Source organism: Sinohyriopsis cumingii, chromosome 13 (genome assembly GCF_028554795.1).
Source record: "Sinohyriopsis cumingii isolate HCF-2022 chromosome 13, ASM2855479v2, whole genome shotgun sequence".
Lineage (NCBI taxonomy): Eukaryota > Metazoa > Mollusca > Bivalvia > Unionida > Unionidae > Sinohyriopsis > Sinohyriopsis cumingii.
Genome location: NC_142973.1, coordinates 16,531,094 through 16,557,243, shown reverse-complemented (window position 1 = coordinate 16,557,243; position 26,150 = coordinate 16,531,094). Strand labels below are relative to the sequence as shown.

The 26,150-nt window shown below is 35.3% G+C and overlaps 1 protein-coding gene across 3 annotated transcripts in view; it reads left to right on the top strand.

The window, feature by feature from the left end:
* Positions 1-26,150, top strand: part of LOC149784987 (cysteine--tRNA ligase, cytoplasmic-like) — a 247,627-nt gene that overhangs the window by 181,118 nt on the left and 40,359 nt on the right. For all 3 annotated transcript variants that reach the window (XM_089978666.1, XM_089978667.1, XM_089978668.1), the window contains 6 exons: positions 893-1,014; positions 3,200-3,312; positions 7,232-7,360; positions 10,350-10,583; positions 21,305-21,405; positions 25,074-25,114. In XM_089978666.1, the coding sequence (XP_089834792.1) occupies positions 893-1,014; positions 3,200-3,312; positions 7,232-7,360; positions 10,350-10,583; positions 21,305-21,405; positions 25,074-25,114 (740 nt within the window). The remainder of the gene's footprint in view (positions 1-892; positions 1,015-3,199; positions 3,313-7,231; positions 7,361-10,349; positions 10,584-21,304; positions 21,406-25,073; positions 25,115-26,150) is intronic.

Here is a 26,150-nt window from a genome sequence, read left to right as displayed (position 1 = left end):
TATAAATGGTATCTACCTAAAAACAAGTATAGATGGTATCTACCTATAAACAAGTATAGATGGTATCTACCTATAAACAAGTATAGATGGTATATACATATAAACAAGTATAGATGGTATCTACCTATAAACAAGTATAGATGGTATCTACCTATAAACAAGTATAAATGGTATCTACCTATAAACAAGTATAAATGGTATCTACATATAAACAAGTATAGATGGTATCTACCTATAAACAAGTATAGATGGTATCTACCTATAAACAAGTATAGATGGTATCTACCTATAAACAAGTATAGATGGTATCTACCTATAAACAAGTATAAATGGTATCTACCTATAAACAAGTATAAATGATATCTACATATAAACAAGTATAGATGGTATCTACATATAAATAAGTATAGATGGTATCTACCTAAAAACAAGTATAGATGATATCTACCTATAAACAAGTATAGATGATATCTACCTATAAACAAGTATAAATGGTATCTACATATAAACAAGTATAAATGGTATCTACATATAAACAAGTATAGATGATATCTACCTATAAACAAGTATAGATGGTATCTACCTATAAACAAGTATAGATGGTATCTACCTATAAACAAGTATAAATGGTATCTACCTATAAACAAGTATAGATGATATCTACCTAAAAACAAGTATAGATGGTATCTACATATAAACAAGTATAGATGGTATCTACCTATAAACAAGTATAGATGGTATCTACCTATAAACAAGTATAGATGGTATAAAATGAACATCATTTAATTAATTGTTTGTTATCATTTAATTAACTGTTTGTTATCACAGTTAAGTTTACATTTCCTTGTTTTCAGTTGTATTTAATTTTTCATACAACTTGTATCATTTGCAGATATATGTCTCAAGGATCTGTTTATTTTGATATCACTGCATTTGAAGCCTCAAAGTGTCATTTTTATGCAAAGCTTGTCCCTGAGGCGGTAGGAGATGAAAAGGCCTTGTTTGAGGGCGAGGGTAAGATTGAGAAACATCTTGTACCAAATGTCTGTTAATTTAGGTATTACTTCTTGAATGCAAACTTTTAGCATTTTACTGCATTTTTTTATATTAATTTTAATCCTTGCCTGTGCTTTATTCTTTGGCTTAAAGTTCAAATCACTTGCACATAAAGAACCAGCCATTGCCATGTGTGCATAAATGTGTGAAATCTCAGAATTTTGGCAGTATACAATTACAGAGAGAAGTTATGAACTGACACTGCACTTTTAATAGTTCCACTGAGTAAATTGCATTTAAATAGAAACCATTCTCATTCCAGGATATATAATACTATCTGAAGAAAGGTGTTAAATTGTTTCTTTAAAATGATGCATATTTAAATGGAAAAAAATTGAAAAGTAATAACATTTTAAAATTTTCCATAATAAGTAAAACATACTTTGAAATTCAACAACAGTTACATTAATGCCGATTTTTACATGCTCACTATAAGTAGTAGTGTATTGTTGTTGTCCATCCATCTCTCTGTTACTAATTTCATCTCTGCACAATTAGCCAAGTTGTCCACCAGCTACGGTTTCCAAATTATGTGGCTGGCTTGTATGTAGGGTAGTTAAAGAATCTTATTGATTTTGGGGTCAGAAGATCAAGGTCACTGTGACCAAAAGAAGAAAAAGGGTTTCTGCACCACACCTTGAGTTTGCCATCATTAGTATTTACTGAACATTGTAGATGGCTTGAGCTTGGTGGAATGAAGAAGCTTAATGATTTAGGGGTCAAAAACTCAAAGGTCATGGTCGCTGTGACTGGAAATAAAAATTGGTTTCAGAACAATAACTAGTTCTCCACAATCAGCAGATCCCAAACTTTGTGGATGGCTTGCACCAAGAGTAAGGAAGAAGCTTATTAGTTTTGGGGTCAAAGGTCAAGATCACAGTGACAAAGAAGAAAAAAAGATTCCCACCAATAATGCTTGTTTTGCATCACATAGTTGACGCAAACTTTGTGGATGGCTTGCACTTTGGGTAAGGAAAAACATGTTGATTTTTTAAGTCAAAAGTCAGGGTCACTGTAACTTCAAGGAATGATAAAGTTCCCATACAATAACATTTATTCAACACCATCAACTTGAAGATAATTTTGGATGGTTTGACTTGCACTGAGAAAGAAGTCTTTTGATTTGGGGTCAAAAGATAAAATGTCTTGGTCACTGTGACTTAAAGAAGAAAAATGATTTCTCCAAAAATATTTTATTATCTACATGAGAGAACTATTAAATATGGGTCAGGCATGAAATCCAATGTGGCTGCCACAGTTGTCCTCTTGAACATCTGGTCATGGTACTGTCATGAAAAGGTTTTTACTAATGATTTCTGATGATGCTTCATTGGTACTAAATGAAGATTGTGCCAATCTAACTTCCAATATGGACACCATTGCAACTGTCTTGAAAATCTTGTCCCTAAAGCCTTCTTAAAAGAAAATCACATATACATGGGGTTTTCACCAGAAGGCTTCTTATGATGTCTATTTCATCCTAAATGAAAATTGTGTCACTTGGGCACCAATATTGCCACCACAGTGGCCATCTTGAAAATCTTATTTCTCTTGAACGGATGGTTATATTAACAGGAAGTTTTAACTAAAAAACTTCTTGCGAGGTCTGGTTGGTTCAAAATGAAAATGGTGCCAATCTGATATCCAATATAACACTACAGCAGCCATCTTGAAAATCTTGTAATTGTTACTTGTCCTGAATGGATGCCATATTGAGGTGATGTTTTCATGAGAAGAAAATGGTGCTGCTCAGACATCTAGTATGACTGCCACTTTGGCTGTCTTGAAAACCTTGTTATCACTACTCCTTGTGAATGTAAAGTGTCTTCCTATGCCATAACTTAAGATAATACTAACTTAAAGGTCTGGCCGAACTCCCAACAGCATAGACCCTGCTCTGCCTTCAGATAATGCACCAGCAGATCAGGATCTATATAATTTGCTCTACTAATTACTCCTAACAAACTGGATATACCCAGATTTGCTGCATGATATGTGTCAGGAGATAAGGCGATACACAGTTTGCAGCTGGTCCTGACATGTTGGTGGGTATATGTGGTAGTTTAAAATGTATTTAGAAAGAGTTCAATATCTTGGACACATTTCTTGGCATCTGGAAGGGTATTTCATTTCTGTCTGGCAGGTGAGCTGAGTATATCCAAAGACAGACTGGAACAGAAGAAGAACTCTGGTGATTTTGCTCTGTGGAAAGCTTCCAAACCTGGTGAACCTGCCTGGGATTCGCCCTGGGGCAAGGTGAGAACATGCCAAATATATATCATTTGAACATTATTCACTTTATATTAAGAACCTATGCTTTCAATATGTAGATCTTTTGCTTTAATAGATTCAAGTTATGTATTGTGGGACATCATTAAAGGCACAGTAATTGAAGAAAATACCATATTTACCATCGTACCATGGACAAGAAAATAACATTTATTTTACTTGTCCCAAAACTTAGGAACTAAAAAATTTACTTGAAAAATAGTCCCAGAATTTTAAACAAGGAGAAATTGCTTCCTTCACCTTCACCTTCACCCCCTCACCTGATGCTGTACCTTGTATGGAAATAATGGGGAGTCTTTGATAAGAATGCTATAAATACCTTATACCTATATTCTTCTTTCTTTGGGTTGTTTTTATCTCTACTGGTCTTGAGCTTTTTTAAGGCCTGTTATTCATCATCCTTAATCTTTGCATCCATTGTCTAGCTGATCCGAGATGAAAATGCTGCCACTCATTTTATGCTTTGGGCTTAGTCATATGAACACAACAAGTTGTCAAACCTTCTTCAGTATGTAGTAAAGCACCCTACTGACATCAGTGGTAAAGCTCACTTTGACTTTACAGCTTGTCTTTGGCCAGAGGCCTGCCACTGGACTGGTAAATCTTTGGCCAGAGGCCTGCCACTGGACTGGTAAATCTTTGGCCAGAGCCCTGCCACTGGACTGATAAATCTTTGGCCAGAGGCCTTCCACTGGACTGATAAATCTTTGGCCAAAGGCCTTCCACTAGATTGGTAAATCTTTGGCCAGAGGCCTGCCACTCCATCCCCAAACCCACTGGGGGCAAAAATGTATTTAGAATCATCACATAGTGTCCATGAAGTTTTAAGGAACTCCTACAAATTTAGCTAACTTTTATGTCTCATTGTTGACTATCTTAGCCACTCACTTGCTTCCTATTAGTTTGTTTATATTACCTGCTATACCATGGATAAATTTGTGACATTTTTGTTTTGTCATGCTGATAAATTCATACTTATATAGGTTTGTGAGAGTAGTCCACTATTTTACACTGGACATTATGGTGTTGACACTGTTCAAAGTTATCTGAGTCATGACACATACACTTTCTTGCATTTTAAACTCTTATGTCTTATTGCCAAGTCTCATGAACTGGACTGGTAAATCTTTGGCCAGAGGCCTACCACTGGACTGGTAAATCTTTGGCCAGAGGCCTACCACTGGACTGGTAAATCTTTGGCCAGAGGCCTACCACTGGACTGGTAAATCTTTGGCCAGAGGCCTGCCACTGGACTGGTAAATCTTTGGCCAGAGGCCTACCACTGGACTGGTAAATCTTTGGCCAGAGGCCTACCACTGGACTGGTAAATTTAGCATACCAATTATAGGTAACATTTTTTAAATGTGATTTTTGGGGGGTGTTAAACTAATTGTGTGACATTTACCTATTATTATTGTCCAATTCTCTTCTCCCTTCCTGCTCTGATAGAATGATATTCTGATTATCAGAAGTTAAGGTAATCAGGGTGGAATCACATGGTATCTTATTCTAGACCTTCAGTTACTCATTTGGAGGAGTAGATACTGTCCTTGGATGGGAGCAATATCATCAGGTAAAGATACAGCAATGCAATAATTGTAGATAACTATTATGTAATTAAAATTAGTTTTACACCCCACCCCATACCCACTCTCAAAGAAAACAAAATTATAACAACCAATGCAGAATTAATCATTACCTATTTTAAACAGATTACTTTATGAACATGTCTGCAGAAGAAAATTTCTGATTTAATACTGCAGTGATCATTTTGCAGACAAATATTCAATTTATTAAAGATATCACTATTGTTGTTTTGACTATATCATCCTGTGATAACAGGTTCTTCCTTTCATTTGCTTTAAATCTGTATCAGTGAATGGAAACAATTGATTTGTCATCATTTGTCTCTTTCTCCACAGTATCATCTTGAAAGTCTGCACCTCACCACATAGACGTTTTGTTGCTGACCAAATATAGACCTAAATGACCTCTCCATTCCCAACAAATAAGATTTTTTAAAAAAGTGCATGTACTCTTCCTGTACTATGTGTGAATTGTTTTTTATCTTTACTCATACTTTAAATTGCTGCCAGTTCTATTGGCAAGTTCAAAAGATGTCAGTGGTTGAGAAATTTACATAAGTAACCAGCATTTCCTTTTATCACATGGTAGCTCTTGTGGCCCACACCGAGGAAGCCCTCCAGAGACTGGGAGACCATTTTGCTGTTGCCTGCACGCAGTTTGGTCTCACCATCAGCTTGGAAAAAACAAATGTCAGCGTGCAAGATACCACCATTGCCCCTTCAATCAAAATCAACGGTGTCACCCTGGAAGCAGTCAACAACTTTACCTACCTAGGGTCAACCATCAGCAACACTCTCTCGATTGATATGGAGCTGGACAGAAGGCTTGGAAAGGCAAACACCATCATGGCTCGATTAACAAAGATGGTTTGGGAAAACAACGCGCTGACAGAGCACACCAAGGTCCAAGTCTACCAGGCCTGCGTTCTCAGCACCCTTCTATATGGAAGTGAGACCTGGAGTACCTACATGAGGCAAGAACGCCGGCTCAACTCCTTCCATATACAGTGCCTAAAACGCATCCTGAAAATCAGCTGGCAAGACCATGTTCCACACAGTGAGATCCTGCAGCATGCAAGTACTCCCAGCATGTACTCCCTGCTAATTAAACGCCGCCTTCAATGGCTGGGTCACGTCCGACGGATGGAGGATGGAAGGCTGCCAAAGGACATCTTATATGGACAGATGGCCACTGGCATGAGAAGAGTTGGACGCCCCTCACTCCGTTTCAGAGATGTGTGCAAGAGGGACATGAAGGCATGCAACATTTCACCCGATGGCTGGGAAGAGCTGGCTGAGGACCGAGGCACCTGGAGACTGATGGTAAACAATGGCATATCAGTCGCTGATGCGAGGAGAGGCCAGTTGGCGGCAGAGAAACGTAAGAGAAAGAAGAACGCAACAGCAACCACAGTAACGCAGACTTCCCAGTATGTCTGCACCAACTGCAGTAGGGACTGTCACTCACGTATAGGCCTGCACAGCCACAGCAGACGATGCCAACAGAGACAGACAACACCCCAAGGGCGCTATTCGCATGGTCTTTCGAGACCGAGTCGCCAATGATGATGATGATGGCTGAATCTTGACCTTAAACAGGTGTTAGCTTGGAAAACTTGCCTACAGCTGTAGCTTATTTAATTAGCGCATAAATAATACAGCAAAGCCATGTTATTTTTGGACAAAGGAAGTGTTAACTAAAACTAAAAGGAATTGCTTACCTAGTGCTATTAGTTGATCATAGTCATAAGCTAATTGAACAATACATTTCTCCTTGTCTCTCTCTCTCTCTCTTTCACTCATAATGGGGCATAATTTTTATTAAAACATGAGGTGCAAGAAGAAAAATGTAATGGAATATCTTTCTTTGTCATGATTATACATCTTCTAACTTGTCAATTCTAATACATGTAATCAGACTTAAACAATATATATTACTAGTGCATGCTGCTGTAGCACAGTTACATCTGACGTACATTAATTTTTAATACTGACGATCATGTAATTGTTTCAAATCCTTCTTGATGTGTCTCATATATTTTTTCATACATGATCTCTTCCCCAAAATGAAATATTTTTACACCTTATTTTTTGTACTTATTGGCGATTTTTTTTTACATGTGAACAATTACATAAGATACAACAATTTGGATGACATAATCCATTTATAAGTTGAATCTGAGTATAAGACAAGCAAAGAATTTCTGGTCAAAAAGTATTGTCTTATAGGCCGGCAAATATGGTAATTCACCCATTCCTTGCTTGACACTGAATGGCTGTCTTGTGTATGCTTGTTTCAGGGTCGGCCTGGATGGCACATTGAGTGTTCTGTTATGGCCAGCAGTATTCTAGGAGAATCTCTGGATATACACACAGGAGGTTTCGACCTCAAGTTCCCTCATCATGACAATGAGCTGGCCCAAGGGGAAGTAAGTACAGACATACATTGTTTTACCCTTTTAATAGGAGAGAAAATTCATAACTTTTTTGGTTCATTAATAGAAGTCAGTTTTGGAAGATTTTCCCATAATGTTTAATAAGATTCAATTTAGTTGTTTTTTTATGCCTGCCATAAGGCATAGCATATTATGTTATTACATCCACCTGTCCATTTATCTGTCTATGTGTTTGTCATACCTGTCATATTTCCAGACAAAGTTGGGGGAGGGGTTGAGACTCTAAAAGTGTGTTTTGAGGTCAGGGCACATGACAGAAAAAACAATTTTGTCCAATTGAGAATAAGCTAACTTTTCATTAAACCTATAGAAAATGATTGGAAATTCAAACCTGAAAATAACTTGTCTGTCATACTCAAAGCATTTAATACACTTATAAAGAAAAAATAGTTGGTTGACTTAATGTTGTCAAATATCATGACCATACACCTATAAAGATATGCAAACACTCCATCACAACCTCATTGACATAAAATAGAGACATATACCAAGTTTATGTCTTTTGGATGGCAAAATATAGACTTAATTAGATGCAGTCTTTGCTACTCTCAATAGCTTGGTAAAATGGTTGTGTTCATCATTACACTCACTAGAGACTGGATGGTGTGTTAATAAAACTTCTCAGCTGGATTATCCGAGCAATTCTTGGTCACAACAGATTTGTTCTGGATGACCAGAATGTTGGCACTGTCAGAACTTTATCTGATGCAGTCTGATGATGAGATATATTTGTCTTTATAGAAGATGAATATATATCACATTTGGGACTGGGAAAGCTGGGGTGGATAATATTTTCAAGTTGCATGGGGTTTTACAAGTAATAACGCCGCTGCTCATTATGGGTATTAATGCCTTATCAACACAAATCAAGTCTGCAAACATAAGCTTGAGCTTATTATTGCCTTTTGAGAAATCTATATCATGGCTAAATGGCTTAAATCATGCTGAAAAGCACATGTCAGTTAATGGTTAGTATTTTAACAAGATTAAGACAACAATAACAGTAAGGAGAACTGATGTTTTGAATATGTTATATACAGATGGTGCTCCTATTTCTACCGATATCATACACACAGGAATGACATATGTCAATGAGTTGTTTCCAGTATGTGCAAATAATTAAATGCCACACAACATCTCATTTGTGGTGTGCTTCACAGAGTAAACTAAGAGTTCTGAAATTTATTTTTGCTGGGCTTGGCATAGTTGCTGATAGCTGATTGCTTCCTGAATTGCCTTCAAAAATGAATCACACTTGAACACTATCTGACAACTGAAATAATCATGCTTTGTGTTTTTTATATGGAGTAAAATCTGACTTCAATTAAACATTACTGCTGTTCACAAACTTGTCAATAATCTCTAATACAGATGGCTTAAACATTTTCATTTAAGGTAATGATATGTAATAACTTTTGTTCTTCAACATGCATCTAGCTTCCCTTTGATTTCCCTATATTGGATTGTTCCACTTTGTGAACTTAACGACTTAACGTATGCAAATGAGCATAATGGGCTTACCCACTGCAGTCTTCAAAATAATGAACACATCACACTTGCTATTGTCAGCCAGTTAAGTATTATGTGAAATGGTGGTTTATACCTGACCTCTTTGCCTTTTAATTGCTGCTATTGTAACTGCCCAAAGGATAATTTTACATCAGCTCCAGTCAGGACTGTTTACATGCTACATGTTATGGATATGTACTAAAATGTTGTCTTTTTTATTTTTTGAAGATTACTGAAAATCTTGTTTCTTGAAACATGACCATGTCAGGGGCTATGTGAGTAAAACTGTGTTTTTAGCATGACACACCAAGTTATGGCAGGTATGGTTTGTTTCCACTCAATAACTCAAATTGCCTACCATCTACTGTTACCAAACTTTGTGGATGGCTTTTACATGAGGTATGGAAGAATCCTATGGATTTCAGAGCCAAAAGATTCAAGGTCTAGGTAATGTCAGTGCAGTAACTTGAATTCAATCAACAGTTACTAAACTTTATGGATGGCTTGCATTAGGGGTGTGGAAGAATCCTATCAATTTTGGGTCAGAGGTAAATTTTATTTTGATTGAAATAAGACACATGATGTTGGGGATGACTTCCACTTGGGGTATAGAACAAACCTTTCAAATTTGGGGTAGAAAGAGCAACAGGCAGAGTCATTCTTTTCATGAATATATTAATTCTGCATCAAAGAACTGGACCAAACTTTGAGGATGGCTTGCCCATCAGACAAGGAAGAGGTCTATTGACCATGGGGGTCAGAATGTCGAAAGTTGTGGTGGCAGAAAGAAGAAAATGGCTTTTGCAAAGTAACTTTGGTTCTAGACCATGTACCTTGACCAAGGTTTGTCAAGGACTTACATATGATATATAAAAGAGGTCAGTTGATTTGTTGGTCAACAGATCAAAGGTCATGATCTTTGTGCTTTAAAGAAAAATGTATTTTGCAGATTAACTTTTGTTATAGAGTAAGTTGCTTGACCAACTTGGTGAATGAATTTAGAATAATAAAGAAACCAGCAGATTCTGGGGTCTAAAGATCAGAACAGAGGTCATGGTAAGTGTCATTCTAATAAGAAAATAATGGTTTATGCACATTACGTTTAGTTCAAGACTGCATACCTTAATCAAAAGTCAAGATCATTGAGACCTGTTGATCAGTAATCCCTAGTATCAGCCATACCCTACTAGTGCCACTATTGGGGACTATCAAACACAGGGCTACCATATAATGTGCCATTCATGGTACAGTTGTTCTTTTTTCTTAATTTTGGTAGTATTTTTGTGGCATATTTTTGACATTTGACATGACTCCCGATCATTCCATAAGACAGAATCTTTCATATAATTAATAACACTATAATCAATGTATCATTATCTTCTGTCATAAGAAGAGAACAAGTTTATTCTTCAGTGTGTATGGTGCTTAAATTAACTGTTTGATTTAATTTCAGGCAAGGTTTGAAAATGACAACTGGGTAAGATACTTTCTCCACTCGGGTCACCTAACAATAGGTTCTTCAAAAATGTCGAAGTCCCTGAAAAATTTCATCACAATCAAGGAGGCACTGAAACAGTACACAGCACGGCAGATGCGCCTGCTCTTCCTGCTTCATTCCTGGAAAGACACACTAGACTACAGTGACAAAAGCATGGAGGGTGCTCTCAAGTTTGAAAAACTTGTCAATGTAAGAATAAAAAACAAACAAGATTGACCCTATATACTTGTGTAATAGTTGAATCTGATTACAGATATCATAGACCATGATTTGCCATTGCATAATGCACCAGCAAATCGAGGTCTTTGTTTTATTGATATTCCTAACAAACTGCATAGACCCAGATATGTCAGTGCATTATGAAATGACAGATCTGGATCTGTACAGTTTGAAGATGAAGTAGATGCATAAGGAAGTATATAATGGTAGGCATCGTTTATTTGTGTAGCCAACAGGAACAGTATCATCACAACTTAAGTTTTGCACCTTTTATTGCAAAGTTACTTCACTGCTTCATTCCCTTGGCTTTTCTTATGCAAATAGTGCAGTATCAGTTCCAGCATGTTTTTTGAGATAATACTCAGATGAAACTAAGCTGGAGGAAGATCATGACCAGAGAAAGGTTAAGTTATATACTGACCATCAAAATATATACATAAGATGTAAAAGAGGTAAGATGTAAAATGGGAACAAGATTTTCATAAGAACAGAAATTAAAAGTTTTAAAAGGATTAAATGCATTTTGAATGATTAAATCCCTCAACAGAAAGTAACAGCTTTACATACAGCCTTGCTATTATTAACTTTTGCCCTATGTATAAATTTGTGTAATAAATTGCTCACACCTGACTAACTGTATTACTGGTAATTGGTATGTATTTATAGTATAGTTCTTCCCTTGAATGCCCCCTCTCCCAACCAACATTCAATTGCTTTATCAAGTCAGAATCCCTGGCATTAATGAGTTTGTTCAGCAGTACCCCTCTAGGACAGCCACAGCTGCAATGTAACCAAAGGCTGGTGTATATTAGATCAAAAACTGTCAAATTTACCCATTAGGTATGGCACATAATGAAGTTTACATAGAGAAATCTCATAAATCTTTTTTGATTACTGAAATTAACGCATTGACATTTGTTCCAACATGCTGATGAATTACCTAACTTTAATCTATTCAGAGAAGTAAGTAATCTGATTATCCTTGTTTCCTTGATAATAAGTTTTATCACTTTGATAAGTAGTGGTTATTATTAACACCAGTAATTATCAAGACGACACATGCCGAGAAGCACAGTAATGTTCAGCTTATGTTTGCTAGATAAATGGCCACCATAACTAAGAATGGTATGTTAGCTGTAATGGATTTCTTGTTCACAGATTATGAAATGTATTTAATGGGTACCATACTAAAACCAGTCAATCACGTATCAGGCTCACTTACTTTGTAAACACTGAGGATTTTTCATATATTGGCTGCAAACACATATGTTTACTTCCCACATGGATGGGTTTTCTCAAGTATTTCCAGTGTTACAACTCTGTGGTCATAAACTAAGTAAAAGAAAAGAGCAAATTCCCAAAGGAAAAACATATGTCTTGAACTCAAACGCAAGTATTCATGTTTACCTAAGAATAATAATAATAATTTTAATATATAAGCTACAATCACAGACAAAAAAATAGCCATGTAATATGTTGTTTCTAAAAAATGGACATTAGTCAGGTAGGCCCAAATTTCTACTCTCAATTATGGACAAAGGGCAATCACACAATACAAATTAAATATAATTAACATACAATCATGGACAAAAACCATGACACAATGCAAATTAAATATATATGACACCAGTCACTCACTGAAATCTTCCTCGTTCACAATATTATTACTGAAAAATAATTTTAAAAAATATTTCACATTTTTGTTTCTGTGTAGTATATTTATGGTAATACTGCCTGTGATCATGTGACTGAACTGGTTTAAACAGAACAAGAACATGCAGCTGCTAATTTCACCTGTTGATTCTGTCAGCAAGGTCATCTGGCTTAATTACTTGAAGTTTGTTGAGCTGGATTATGATCTGTGTGAGCAGAAGTAATTCCAAAATTATTGAAGACATTAATCAATTTTAGTTGGGTTTCTAAAGAGCTGAATCAGCATAAAACAACCAACATTACTTTGATAAGGTATGTTTTGCTTTGATGCTTAAAGATGGATTCAGGTCTAAACTTCATATGATAAAAATTAATTTTGACAGGATTAAAGATGCTTATTATGTTTGTATTACTCAAGAGCTCAGGCAGCAAAAAGCTGGGTCACATTGATTTCTGTGTTTAAAGTTTGTCAAGATGTCTAATCATGCCAATGCCAAAACACACAAAAAATCAGGGCAACTGAAATATCACACAAAATTCAGTCATGATTAGAAAAGGAAACTATTTTATTGTTCACAAAAAATTATAATCTGAATTGTATTTTAACAATAATAATAATAATAAATGATATATTATGTGCCTGTCATGAGTGACCATATGCAAAACATGACCAGTGGTCATAATTTTTAAGTAAAATATGTTTGACATTACTTGAATAACTGTGTTGTAAAACTGATAAAGCACCACTGACCTTGATTTAATCTTTGTAAACATAAATGTAAACCTAGACTAATGTACATGACACTAACTGCCATTTTTAATGCTTGGAATGAATGAGGTAATTAGCTTCATCAATAATACTAGTAAGTGATAAATCATTTTCTGGATTTGTTATTTTTATAGACTGGTGGTAGTGATGATCATGATAACAACAAAGGTGCCTGCAAATTAGGCTGAAAGTCACAAAAGGTGATGGTATAATGTTGTGTTGGTGCTTTATTTGGAGAATCTTACTGACATTACAACATTAGACCCATACAGTACCAATCTTGAGCAGTTTTGGCAGGCAGTCAGCAGTCTGAATCTACCCACAGACTGGAAACAATAACTTCTTGGAGAACTTGATAGAGTTACAATGGCATTTCCACATTAGGAAACAAGTTACTGTTTAAGGACTGATTTGACGAGATCAAGTGCATATATTAAGTTTTAATATTTACAATAAAGTAACTTTGTTCAGTTGTTATAATTTTTGGCTTTTCACCTGCTAAAACGGGTCAGTGAAAATTTTGCCTGATCTGTCCTAACCTGACCTGTCTTAATGTCAAATGCGCAAAGTGTAAATGAATGAACAAGTTGCATATTTACCTGGTGCCAGACAAGTTTTCATGATTTGCTCCAATTCATTCATCCCAAGATGAATACAATTTGGTAGGCTTGTATGTTTACATGCATATGAGAACAATCAGATTAAACTGTAAGGCCAATACAGCAAGTTTTCAATTGTATACAAATCTTTTTTACATTTTTTGGTTTGACTTTTGTGGATAAAACCTTGTTTGGAAATTAATTTTTGGTCAAAATGTCAAAGATCACTGATGAGGAAGAAAATGCATTTGATATTTCTGCCATTTTCGGCAAAGCATATTACACTATGGCCATGTCTGTCCATCTGCATATCAACTTGCTCTGTTCTGCACGATAACTTCATTTCTACAGCATGTACTAAATTTTGTGATAACTTGCACTTGGGGTAGGGAAAGAGTGCTGTTGATTTTAGAGTTAATTGGGCAAAGGTCAAAGTTACTGACTGAAAGATGGAAATGGCTTACGCACCATAATATTGGTTCTACATCACAGACTTGAAGCAAACTTTGTGGTTGTCTTGCACATGTGCAAGAACCCTATCATATATGGAGGTCAAAAGGTCAAAGGTCAGGGTCATACTGATTGTAAGAAGAAAAATAATATCTACATTTTGACTTGATTTCTCCACATTCTGCAGCAACCAAACTTTGCAGATGGTTTGCACATATCATAAGAAAAAGTCTGTAAATTTCGAGGTCACAAGGTTAAAAATCAAAGTCACTGTTACTGAAAGAAGTAATTGGTCATTGCACAAAGATTTTAGTTACCATCCTTTATAGTTTTTGGACAAGTTGCAAATTGGTTAAGAAAGAAATCAGTTGATTTTCAGACAGAGGTCGGTCAAAGCCTCTGTAACTGAAAGAAGAAACATGTTTTTTGCATAATAACTTTAGTTCTAAACCACATACCTTGATCAGAAGCTTGGAAGAGGCCAGTTGATTTGGGGTGGGTCAAAGGAAAATAGTGAAGGACATAATGCAGTTCAAAATAATTTTGCTCTGGAGTATGTTCCTTGGTCAAACTATTGTGGATGGCTCTCACTTATGGCTATAAAGAAATCTAAAAATTCTAGGTCCTACGGACAGAGGTCACAGTCATAGCAACTTTAAAAATTACATACCTTGAACACAGGTCGAGGTCATTGAAAGCTATTGGTCAGGAATCTCCAGAGTTGACCATACCCTCAAAGGACTATTACATATGGGATAGACATAATAATGCACCATTCTCAAAGGATTATTAAATATATGGGGTAGACAAAATAATGCACCATTCTCAAAGGACCATTAAATTTGGGGTAGACATAATAAAGCACCATTCTCAAAGGACTATTAAATTTGGAGTAGACATAATAATGCACCATTCTCAAAAGACTATTAAATTTGGGGTAGACATAATAATGCACCATTCTCATTGATTTTGTTTTGTCATAGTTAAAATGTCAGATCATTCTCAAAGGACTATTACATATGGGATAGACATAATAATGCACCATTCTCAAAGGATTATTAAATATATGGGGTAGACATAATAATGCACCATTCTCAAAGGACTATTAAATTTGGTGTAGAAATAATAATGCACCATTCTCAAAAGACCATTAAATTTGGGGTAGACATATAATGCACCATTTTCAAAGGACTATTACATATGGGGTAGACATATAATGCACCATTCTCAAAGGTCTATTAAATATATGGGGTAGACATAATAATGCACCATTCTCAAAGGACTATTAAATTTGGTGTAGAAATAATAATGCACCATTCTCAAAGGACTATTTAGTGTGGTGTAGAAATAATAATGCACCATTCTCAAAGGACTATTAAATTTGGAGTAGACATAATAATGCACCATTCTGAAAGGACTATTAAATATGGGGTAGACATAATAATGCATCATTCTCAAAGGACTATTAAATATGGGGTAGACATAATAATGCACCATTCTCAAAGGTTTATCAAATTTGGGGTAGACATAATGCACCATTCTCAAAGGACTATTAAATTGGGAGTAGACATAATAATGCACCATTCTCAAAGGACTATTAAATGTGGAGTAGACATAATGCATCATTCTCAAAGGACTATTAAATATGGGTAGACATAATGCATCATTCTCAAAGGACTATTAAATTTGGGGTAGAAATAATAATGCACTAGAAATAATAATGCACCATTCTCAAAGGACTATTAAATTTGGGGTAGACATAATAATGCATCATTCTCAAAGGACTATTAAATATGGGTAGACATAATAATGCATCATTCTCAAAAGACTATTAAATTTGGGGTAGACATATAATGCACCATTCTCAAAGCACTATTAAATATGGGATAGATATAAAAATGCACATTCTTAAAGGACTATTAAATAAGGGGTAGACATAATAATGCACCATTCTTAAAAGACTATTACATTTGGCATAAACATATAATGCACCATTTTCAAAGAACTATTAAATTTGAGGTAGACATAATAATACACCATTCTCAAAGGGCTTAAATTTGGGGTAGGCATATATCTCAAAGGACTATTAAATTTTGGGTAGAGATAATAATGCACCATTCTCAAAAGACTATTAAACATGGGGTAGACATAATAATGCACAATTTTCACGGGACTATTACTTTTGAGGTAGACATATAACACACCATTCTCAAAGAACTATTAAATTTGGGGTAGAAATAATAATGCACTAGAAATAATAATCCACCATTCTCAAAGGACTATTAAATATGTGATAGACATAATAATGCACCATTCTCAAAGGACTATTAAATATGTGATAGACATAATAATGCATCATTCTCAAAGGACTATTAAATATGTGATAGACATAATAATGCACCATTCTCAAAGAACTATTAAATTTGGATGTAGACATAATAATCCACCATTCTTAAGGGACTATTAAATATGGGATAGGTTTATAATGCACCATTTTTAAAGATCTTAAATATGGGATAGACATAATAATGAACCATTCTCAAAGACTATTAAATTTGGGGTAGACATATAATGCACCATTCTCAAAGGACTATTAAATTTGGGGTATACATAATAATGCACCATTCCCAAAGGACTATTAAATTTGGGGTAGACATATAATGCACCATTCTCAAAGGACTATTAAATTTGGGGTAGACATATAATGCACCATTCTCAAAGGACTATTAAATTTGGGGTAGACATAATAATGCACCATTCTCAAAGGACTATTAAATTTGGGGTAGACATATAATGCACCATTCTCAAAGGACTATTAAATTTGGGGTAGACATATAATGCACCATTCTCAAAGGACTATTAAATTTGGGGTAGACATAATAATGCACCATTCTCAAAAGACTATTACATTTGGGGTAGACATAATAATGCACCATTCTCATTGATTTTGTTTTGTCATAGTTAAAATGTCAGATCAATGGTAAAAAGAAATTTCTACAGAAAGCATCTTACTGATGTGCTATATAGCATGTTTGGCAGGCAATACAGGTGAAAAGTTTGATAAATTTGAACATGTTTGCTTGTATTTATAAGTGACACACATATATTGTGACAGCACCAGTACATCAAATGAGCAGATTTAATAAACTGTGATCATTAGATTGGCTTGTAATTCAGTAGGATCTTTATCAGCCAGACTTTTGTGATTTTAAAAAATATAAACAAATCAAGTGCCTTTTTTGCCATATGTTTTCACTTCATATTACAATAAAACAACAGGTTTTGAACATGAATCAGATTCTGATTGTAGATGTTACAATAATAATTGATTTACTAATAATTAATGAGGTGGCATATTATCGAAGAAGAGTTTCATATCTCATAGTTTATTGCAAAGATATTTTGTCTAATTCGCAACCATTTTTAATTTCCTCTGATGACATTTACTCATCTATACCCACTTAAACTCGGATTTCGAGAATTGTTGAACTTGTGACATTTTTTGTTGATATTTTTAGCATTGGGAGAATGTGCACATTTCAGCATTTAAGCATGAATTTGTCCAAAAGAATATTGGAGCTTCCCTTAAATTTTTCTCTTGAAAATATGTTGAAAAATACAATAACAATTAAGACAAAAAAAATCAAAACACTTATGCAAGTTTTTCTGCCTGAATAATTGTTGGGTTGGTCCTTTTTTTATCTTTCCTCTGCCAGAGGTCAGCCAGTTCTTTAATAAGACTTACAAGCCATCATGGACCAGATTTGATCTCTATATTAATGATAGCAACTTCATAAAAATCCTGCCATTGGCCTTCAGTTTTTTCAGATTGCAGCAAAAAGGTAATCAATTTACAACTTGTTGTGTACAGTTTACAGCTTGTTTTGTACAATTCTCAATATGCATTATGTTACGTGTTTAGGGGTCTAACAAAACATAACAAGCAAAAAGTGAAGACAACAAGCATTGTAAAATTTAACAAGTAATTTATTTCCCTAGAAAAACAAGGTAAAAATGAGAAAAAGAACTTACGGTTCTATGAATAAAATCCAAAAGTAATTCAAGAATTAAAAAATAGAAGTCCTAGTAATAAAAAGTCCTAATGAAACTGAGTTTGAATCCCGATGAAATCCAAAATGGAAAGTGATGATGTATGCTGTGGTCATCGTCATACTGATGTGTCAACAATTCTTTGTTGAATCACAGAAATAATATTCCAGTTTTTGAATTCTGTGTAAATTTCCAATTAATTTAGAGCACAAGTATTTACAGGGAAAATAATCTCTTGGAATCCAAATAATCTGAAGAAAAATAAAATAATTAGCCCAAAAACTGGTCACAACACAAAACACTGTAACTTCTCAAGTGTTAAGGCACTAATTCCTAGTCTTTCTCAGAACACCAATAATAAATCTAGCTACAACGCAAAACAAATGCCTGGATGTGGGTCAATCCTCTGGAAAAACCTTATTGATACATGTTATTTGTCATGTACTCCAAGTATGGCCTCGATTTCACTTTATGAATCTTACTCTGAGAAAGAATTTAATTTTTCTTTTTAAAAGTTGTTTACCACAACTCTTACTGGTTCTGAATCAAGGTCAGGAACTAGGTCAGCATTAGATACAGTGTCTCAATAAACTTGTTTACGTCAAAATAAAACAAAAATCAGTCATAACTGAACTCTATTCCAGTAAAGAAAGTAACAGACACACAATTAAATTAAATCAAATATAAATTAAATCAAATATACATAACACTTCCCCGCATACATAACAATTCCCCCATAAAGAAAAAGAAAGATTTATTTAATAAAGCTTTCTTTTTACCTTAGATTAATTATATATGAGGTTTAAAAAACACAAGAAGAACTCTTATGAATTATACAATGTATACATAAAATAATACATTTCTATACACAGGGAAGTGCATCTGCTATTAAATTGTCTTTTCCTTAACATGCCTGATGTCAATATTATATTCCTGTAACAACAAACTCAACCTTAGTAGTCTTTGATTTTCATTTTTCATCTTGCCAATGAAAGTAAGGTGGTTGTGGTCACTAAACACAATAATCGAAGAAGGAGCTGAACTGATGTAAACACCAAAATGTTGTATTGCCAATATCAAAGCCAAACGTTCCTTCTCGATTGTTGAATAATTTCTTTGGTGCTTATTTAATTTCTTAGAAAAATAGCACACTGGATGATCAATACCATTTTCATCTTCTTGAATCAAAACTGCTCCAACCCCAACATCACTTGCATCAACAGACAGTTTAAACGATTGGCTGAAATTTGGAGCTGTAAGAACTGGCTTGCTCTTAAGTATGGCTTTTAGCTTATCAAAAACATCCTGACATTTTTCAGTCCAAGGAAACTTGTATTTCTCAATAAATTTGTCAGGGGTTCAGCAATTATGGAAAAATTGGAACAAAAGTTTTGATAGTATCCAGCCATACCTAAAAATTGCATCAGTTCCTTTTTACTAACAGGCACAGGGAATTCAGAGATAGCCTTGACTTTAGCATCTCTAGGTTTAACTTGTCCATGTCCCACGATGTCCTCAAAATGTAACACTAGCATGGCAAAGTGTTTTAAAAATAGTGTTTTGAACTAGGGGCTTAAATTTGCATAACATAAAGACCAACAACTAACAAGTTTTGTAGAATTTAAAATATAAATTTATTTCCCTAGAATACAAAATGAAAGAATTGAAAACTAACTTCCAGTGGTTAATGAATTAAACATCCTAAAGGTTCTATCAATTCCAATAGATCCAATTAATCCAATTATGTTCCAAAGGTATTCTGAATGAAAACAGTCATGTCCTTATATATCAACACCACAGAAAAATCACTATGATTTTAAATCCAAGTGTCCTTGGATATTTTACAGTAAATACAATAGAACTTAATTCCAAACGTCCATCAGTGCTTCACGATAAATCCTTAAAGCTGTTATTTTCTGAATGTCTTTGAATAAATGGTACAGTACAGTAGTTCCAGTGAATGAAAATAAATAAATAAATTAAATTACTAAATCTTCTAAGTTCAGTAGTAATGTCAAGAATGAGAAGTTCTGCATACATTTTCTTTTATACTGGAAGATATTATGCAGTAGCAATACAGTAAAATATGAAGCTTTAAACTCAGTCACTATTATTTTGAAAAATTCAAATTCAGTAAACAGCTATTCCAATCTATCCAATCAGGAACAAGCTCAGAATCCTTTGTAGAAAAACTCATGACCTCCTTTCATCAGAACATGTCCTTTTCAGATCATGTGATGATTTCATGGTGTGATTCAGTACATAGACCTTGAAACGTTTGAATGAAATCGACGTATGTACATCATAACTCTTCTTTAAAAGTGCATTGTTAGAATACTATTATTACAGATGTCATTATCTAAATGACCCTTACTAAAATCACTGTTATGAAATTAATATACATAATATAGTTAAACATGACACTAGTGACTTGTTACCAACAACTGCATTTAGTGTAATTCAATTAGAAAAAGAACAGAAGTACTGGAGGATATGGATTGGTATCCTGAACAATATTAACTGGTACACAGGACAATATGGACTGATTTGCAGTGTGGTTATTGAGTTGGTTTTAACAGGTGCTTTTTGCATGCATTCTTCTAAAGATATGAGTGTTATTCACCTGTAATCATCTATACAGGTGGTATATCAGATATTTTAAAGTTTTTCTGTGCTGGGGAGGGAGGTAAAAAAAAAAGAAGAGAAAGAAGCAATGCTTAAAATTGCAAGCATATATATAAAAAAATCAGAAAAAAGCTGTATGATTCTTCAAAATAGATAAAAATTCAGTAGGCATGGCTGGCACAATTTTATATGCATGAGTATCATGAGGAGTCTTTTGTGCTAATTTTTCAATGTTGTTGGTATAAAACTAAAAATCATCCTTAGTAGTGGATTCCAGATTTATGATAACAGTCAGAAAATATCATAGATGAAGTTTTGGTTTTGAATCTTTTATGCATACGTACAGAACAAGTAAAATGTATGCAGGATGAGAAAAAGTTCCAAGTCTCTTGCTCAGCAGGGAAAATGAAAATGTTTTGAGTCTAAATATGGATCTTCCATTCAAACCTCACTGCATGTGTAAATGTTAATGCTGTACAGCATTATGTAAACTTAAATAATAGATCACTGATGTGTAGAACTTACATTGGTCTTACCCCTTACAGGAATTCTTCCTGACAGTAAAGGACTTACTGCGGAGCACACCAAAGACAGGGGTTGCAGCCTTTGAAAAATGGGATCAGGAGGAGATGAAATTGAATGAAAGGTATGCTATTAGAGTTCTCTTCTTTAAAGTTTTACTTTTGCATTTTCTAAAACTCTTATTTCTTTTAAATCCAAATCTGTGGAAAGAAATCATCAAAGTAAAGTACTCTTACAGAGGAAAAATTCATCCAAATTTGCCTGATGTTCGGGTCATTTGAAATTCAGATATGTTCATTAGATGAGTTTATGTTGACATTTGCATGACAAAATCTTCAAGATCTGCTAATCTCGATGTTTTATGCTCAGCTTTCAGCATAGATTGTTACTTTTAATGGAATCAAGTAGGTAAAATGTCATCGATTCCTTATGTGTGTGTAACGATTAGGTAAGACAGCTGATCAGTTAGCTCAATAGGGCTTACAGCTACCAACAAATTAAGCAATAAAATTCAACCAATAACTCAGATGCTCTGTACTGGCTGAAGACCAGAAGAGTTTATCTGATGCAGGTCTTCTGGCCTCCATCTGCCATGTATCCATCAGCATCAATTTATTATCACTACGTCTGGCCTCCATCTGCCATGTATCCATCAACATCAATTTATTATCACTACCTCTGGCCTCCATCTGCCATGTATCCATCAGCATCAATTTATTATCACTACTTCTGGCCTCCATCTGCCATGTATCCATCAGCATCAATTTATTATCACTACTTCTGGCCTCCATCTGTCATGTATCCAATAGCATCAATTTATTATCACTACTTCTGGCCTCCATCTGCCATGTATCCATCAGCATCAATTTATTGTCACTACTTCTGGCCTTCATCTGCCATGTATCCATCAGCATCAATTTATTATCACTACTTCTGGCCTCCATCTGCCATGTATCCATCAGCATCAATTTATTATCACTACTTCTGGCCTCCATCTGCCATGTATCCATCAGCATCAATTTATTATCACTACTTCTGGCCTCCATCTGCCATGTATCCATCAGCATCAATTTATTATCACTACTTCTGGCCTCCATCTGCCATGTATCCATCAGCATCAATTTATTATCACTACTTCTGGCCTCCATCTGCCATGTATCCATCAGCATCAATTTATTATCACTACTTCTGGCCTCCATCTGCCATGTATCCATCAGCATCAATTTATTATCACTACTTCTGGCCTCCATCTGCCATGTATCCATCAGCATCAATTTATTATCACTACTTCTGGCCTCCATCTGCCATGTATCCTTCAGCATCAATTTATTGTCACTACTTCTGGCCTTCATCTGCCATGTATCCATCAGCATCAATTTATTGTCACTACTTCTGGCCTCCATCTGCCATGTATCCATCAGCATCAATTTATTGTCACTACTTCTGGCCTTCATCTGCCATGTATCCATCAGCATCAATTTATTGTCACTACTTCTGGCCTTCATCTGCCATGTATCCATCAGCATCAGTTTATTGTCACTACTTCTGGCCTCCATCTGCCATGTATCCACCAGCATCAATTTTATTATCACTACTTCTGCCTACATTTCTGGGAAAATAGACACAAAACTTTGGACACTCAATCATCCCAAGGTCTAGTTGGTCCAAAATGAAAATGTTGCCTGTAAAGCTTATTGCTACTCCTCCTGAAGGGTCATGTTGTTGTTGTTGTTGTTGTTATATAGTTTAATGTCATTTTTCAGCACAAGATAGGGTATACATGGTGGCCAGTATAAATGGTAGAGGAAGAACCTGGGAAAACCCCAGAAAGAACCACTGACCCATGAGAAGGCACTGGCAAGCTTTCTCACATACCCACATTGGCCGAGGCTGAGACTTGAACCCACACAGACAGAGGTAAGATGGCAGTGATCCGTAATGGTGGGTACTTTAGACCACCCAGCCACTCGGGGGCCCCCTGAAGGGTCATCATATTGGTGTAGAATTTTCACTTCAATATTCTAGTTGATCCTAAAAAATAAATCTGACATCCATCATAGCTTACATGGGTGCCGACTTGAAACTTCTTCTTTTGCTACTTCTCCTTAATAAATGATAATATCAACATGGGTTTTTTATCTCCGAAGTTATTTTAACGATATACAAGTACATTTTGACAACACTTTGATAAGGCCATCAATAATATGTGAATTTTTATCCAAAAATTTGTACTTTTGTACTTAAGGCATCTTGTCAACAGGTGTACTCAGACATATAAGGAAATATTCTTCTTTACCATATTTTTTTGCTGGAGTTTATCAAGAATATCAGGGATGGTTTCATTATTCAGCAATAAAAGGAATCAATGGACAGATGTAACAGCCATACTCATCTCTTGAATTATTTTGAAATCCCTAAAAAAAAAAAACATTCCATTATTTTGGAGGCATTCCCTTCCTATAATATCCCAGGTTTTACAGAAAAAATACCTGTACCTAAACTCTGGATAGGTCTCTTGTACTGTCAGCTGCCTAGTCATATTCATATCAAGGGTAAAGAGAGAGAAGACACAGCAGCCAATGCTACCCAGTAGTCACTAGTTTCTGAATTAACAGTGTCCTATTGTGTCTTTAAGTATTACATTAATTGGCATGTTTTTTCAACCTGGCAAATTAGGGAACGAAAACTCCTCAAACTTCAGGACATCAGACCTATCATTGGAGAGTGGCATCTCTTATATAAAACAAATTGATGTGGGATTGATTGGACATATGTACCTGACCCATGCTTAACTTCAGAATTGGGGACCTTGACCCAGATGTGTCCCTTGCCATGTCCATTTACTGTGGAGTACATTCCCATCGAGGGTGTCAACTTACTCCCATTGAGACAACTGTTTTGACATTAACTCAATTAAGAAGCTTATTGATCATGTGGCACATGAGAAAATCATGGACTTTAAGATATATATTTTGATCTTTTGTTCTTTATGTAAAATTATTTTATTTTTATCTGTAGAGGTTTATTGTCCTTAAGAGGGGCCGAGTGGTCTAAAGTGCTCACCGTTACGGATCACTGCCATCTCACCTCTGTCTGCGTGAGTTCGAGTCTCAGGCTCGGCTAATGTGGGTACGTGAGAAAGCCTGCCAGTAGCCTCTCGTGGGTCGGTGGTTCTTCCCGGGGTTTTCCAGGGTTCTTCCTCCACCAATTATACTGGCCACCATTTATAGCCTTTCTTGTGCAGAAAAATGGCATTAAACCATACAACAACAACAACAACAACATTGTCCTTAAGATTTTAGCAAGTTTTTACATATGACATTATTATTTTTACTTGGCACTATATAGCCATTATTATGCTGGTGTGCTGTTAAAACCTTTATATCCATAGATGCATCCATCCATTCAGACCCCAAGTGGTCTAAATTGCTCACCTTTACAGATCACTGCCATCTCACCTCTATCTGCATAAGTTCAAGTCTCAGGCTCGGCTAACGTTGGTATGTGAGAAAGCCTGCCAGTAGCTTCTCGTGGGTTGGTAGTTCTTCCCAGGGTTATCCAAGGTTCTTCCTCCACCAATTATACTGGCTGCTATGTATAGCCTATCTTGTGCTGAAAAATGGCAATAAAACCTACAACAACAACAACCATCCATCCATTTATCAATACACATACATTCATACACACACACACACATGCATGTATATCAGAATCATTTAATGCAACATAATATTTCAGTCCACTCCTGTTTAGTTTAGGATGCAAAGACTCATTTTACAACTTAATTTTCAGATTTTTGGAGGCACAGAATGGTGTCCGTTGTGCTCTATGTGGTAAGTAGAGATCCAATAAACCACCTAGCTTAACATTAGCATGACAGTATAAAATGAATTTTCATTTTAGGGCATATATTTGCGAATAAACTTTTGTCAGTTCTAATTCATTGATTTTTTTGATGTCAGTTTATTAAAATACTCACAAAATACTGCTGAAATGCCACATGCAGCAAGGTAATTTGTATACCTGATGAAATGCCACATGCAGCAAGGTAATGTGTACACCTGATGAAATGCCACATGCAACAAGGTAATTTGTACACCTGATGAAATGCTACATACAACAAGGTAATGTGTACACCTGATGAAATGCCACATGCAGCAAGGTAATGTGTACACTTGAAGAAATGCCACATGCAACAAGGTAATGTGTACACCTGATGAAATGCCACATACAACAAGGCAATGTGTACACCTGATGAAATGCCACATACAACAAGGTAATGTGTACACCTGATGAAATGCCACATACAGCAAGGTAATTTGTACACCTGATGAAATGCTACATGCAGCAAGGTAATGTGTACACTTGAAGAAATGCCACATGCAACAAGGTAATGTGTACACCTGATGAAATGCCACATGCAACAAGGTAATGTGTACACTTGATGAAATGCCACATGCAACAAGGTAATTTGTATACCTGATGAAATGCCACATACAGCAAGGTAATGTGTACACTTGAAGAAATGCCACATGCAACAAGGTAATGTGTATACCTGATGAAATGCCACATGCAACAAGGTAATTTGTACACCTGATGAAATGCCACATGCAGGAAATTAATTTGTATATGTGATGAAATGCCAGAAACAGCAAATTCATTTGTACACCTGATAAAATGCCACATGCTGGAAGTTAATTTGTATACCTGATGAAATGCCACATCTGGCTAACGAATTTGTATACCTGATGAAATGCCACATGCAACAAGTTAATTTGTACACCTGATGAAATGCCACATGCAGCAAGGTAATTAATGTGTGCACTCGAGAATCATGATTTATATTAGCCCATTATTAGACCAACAAAT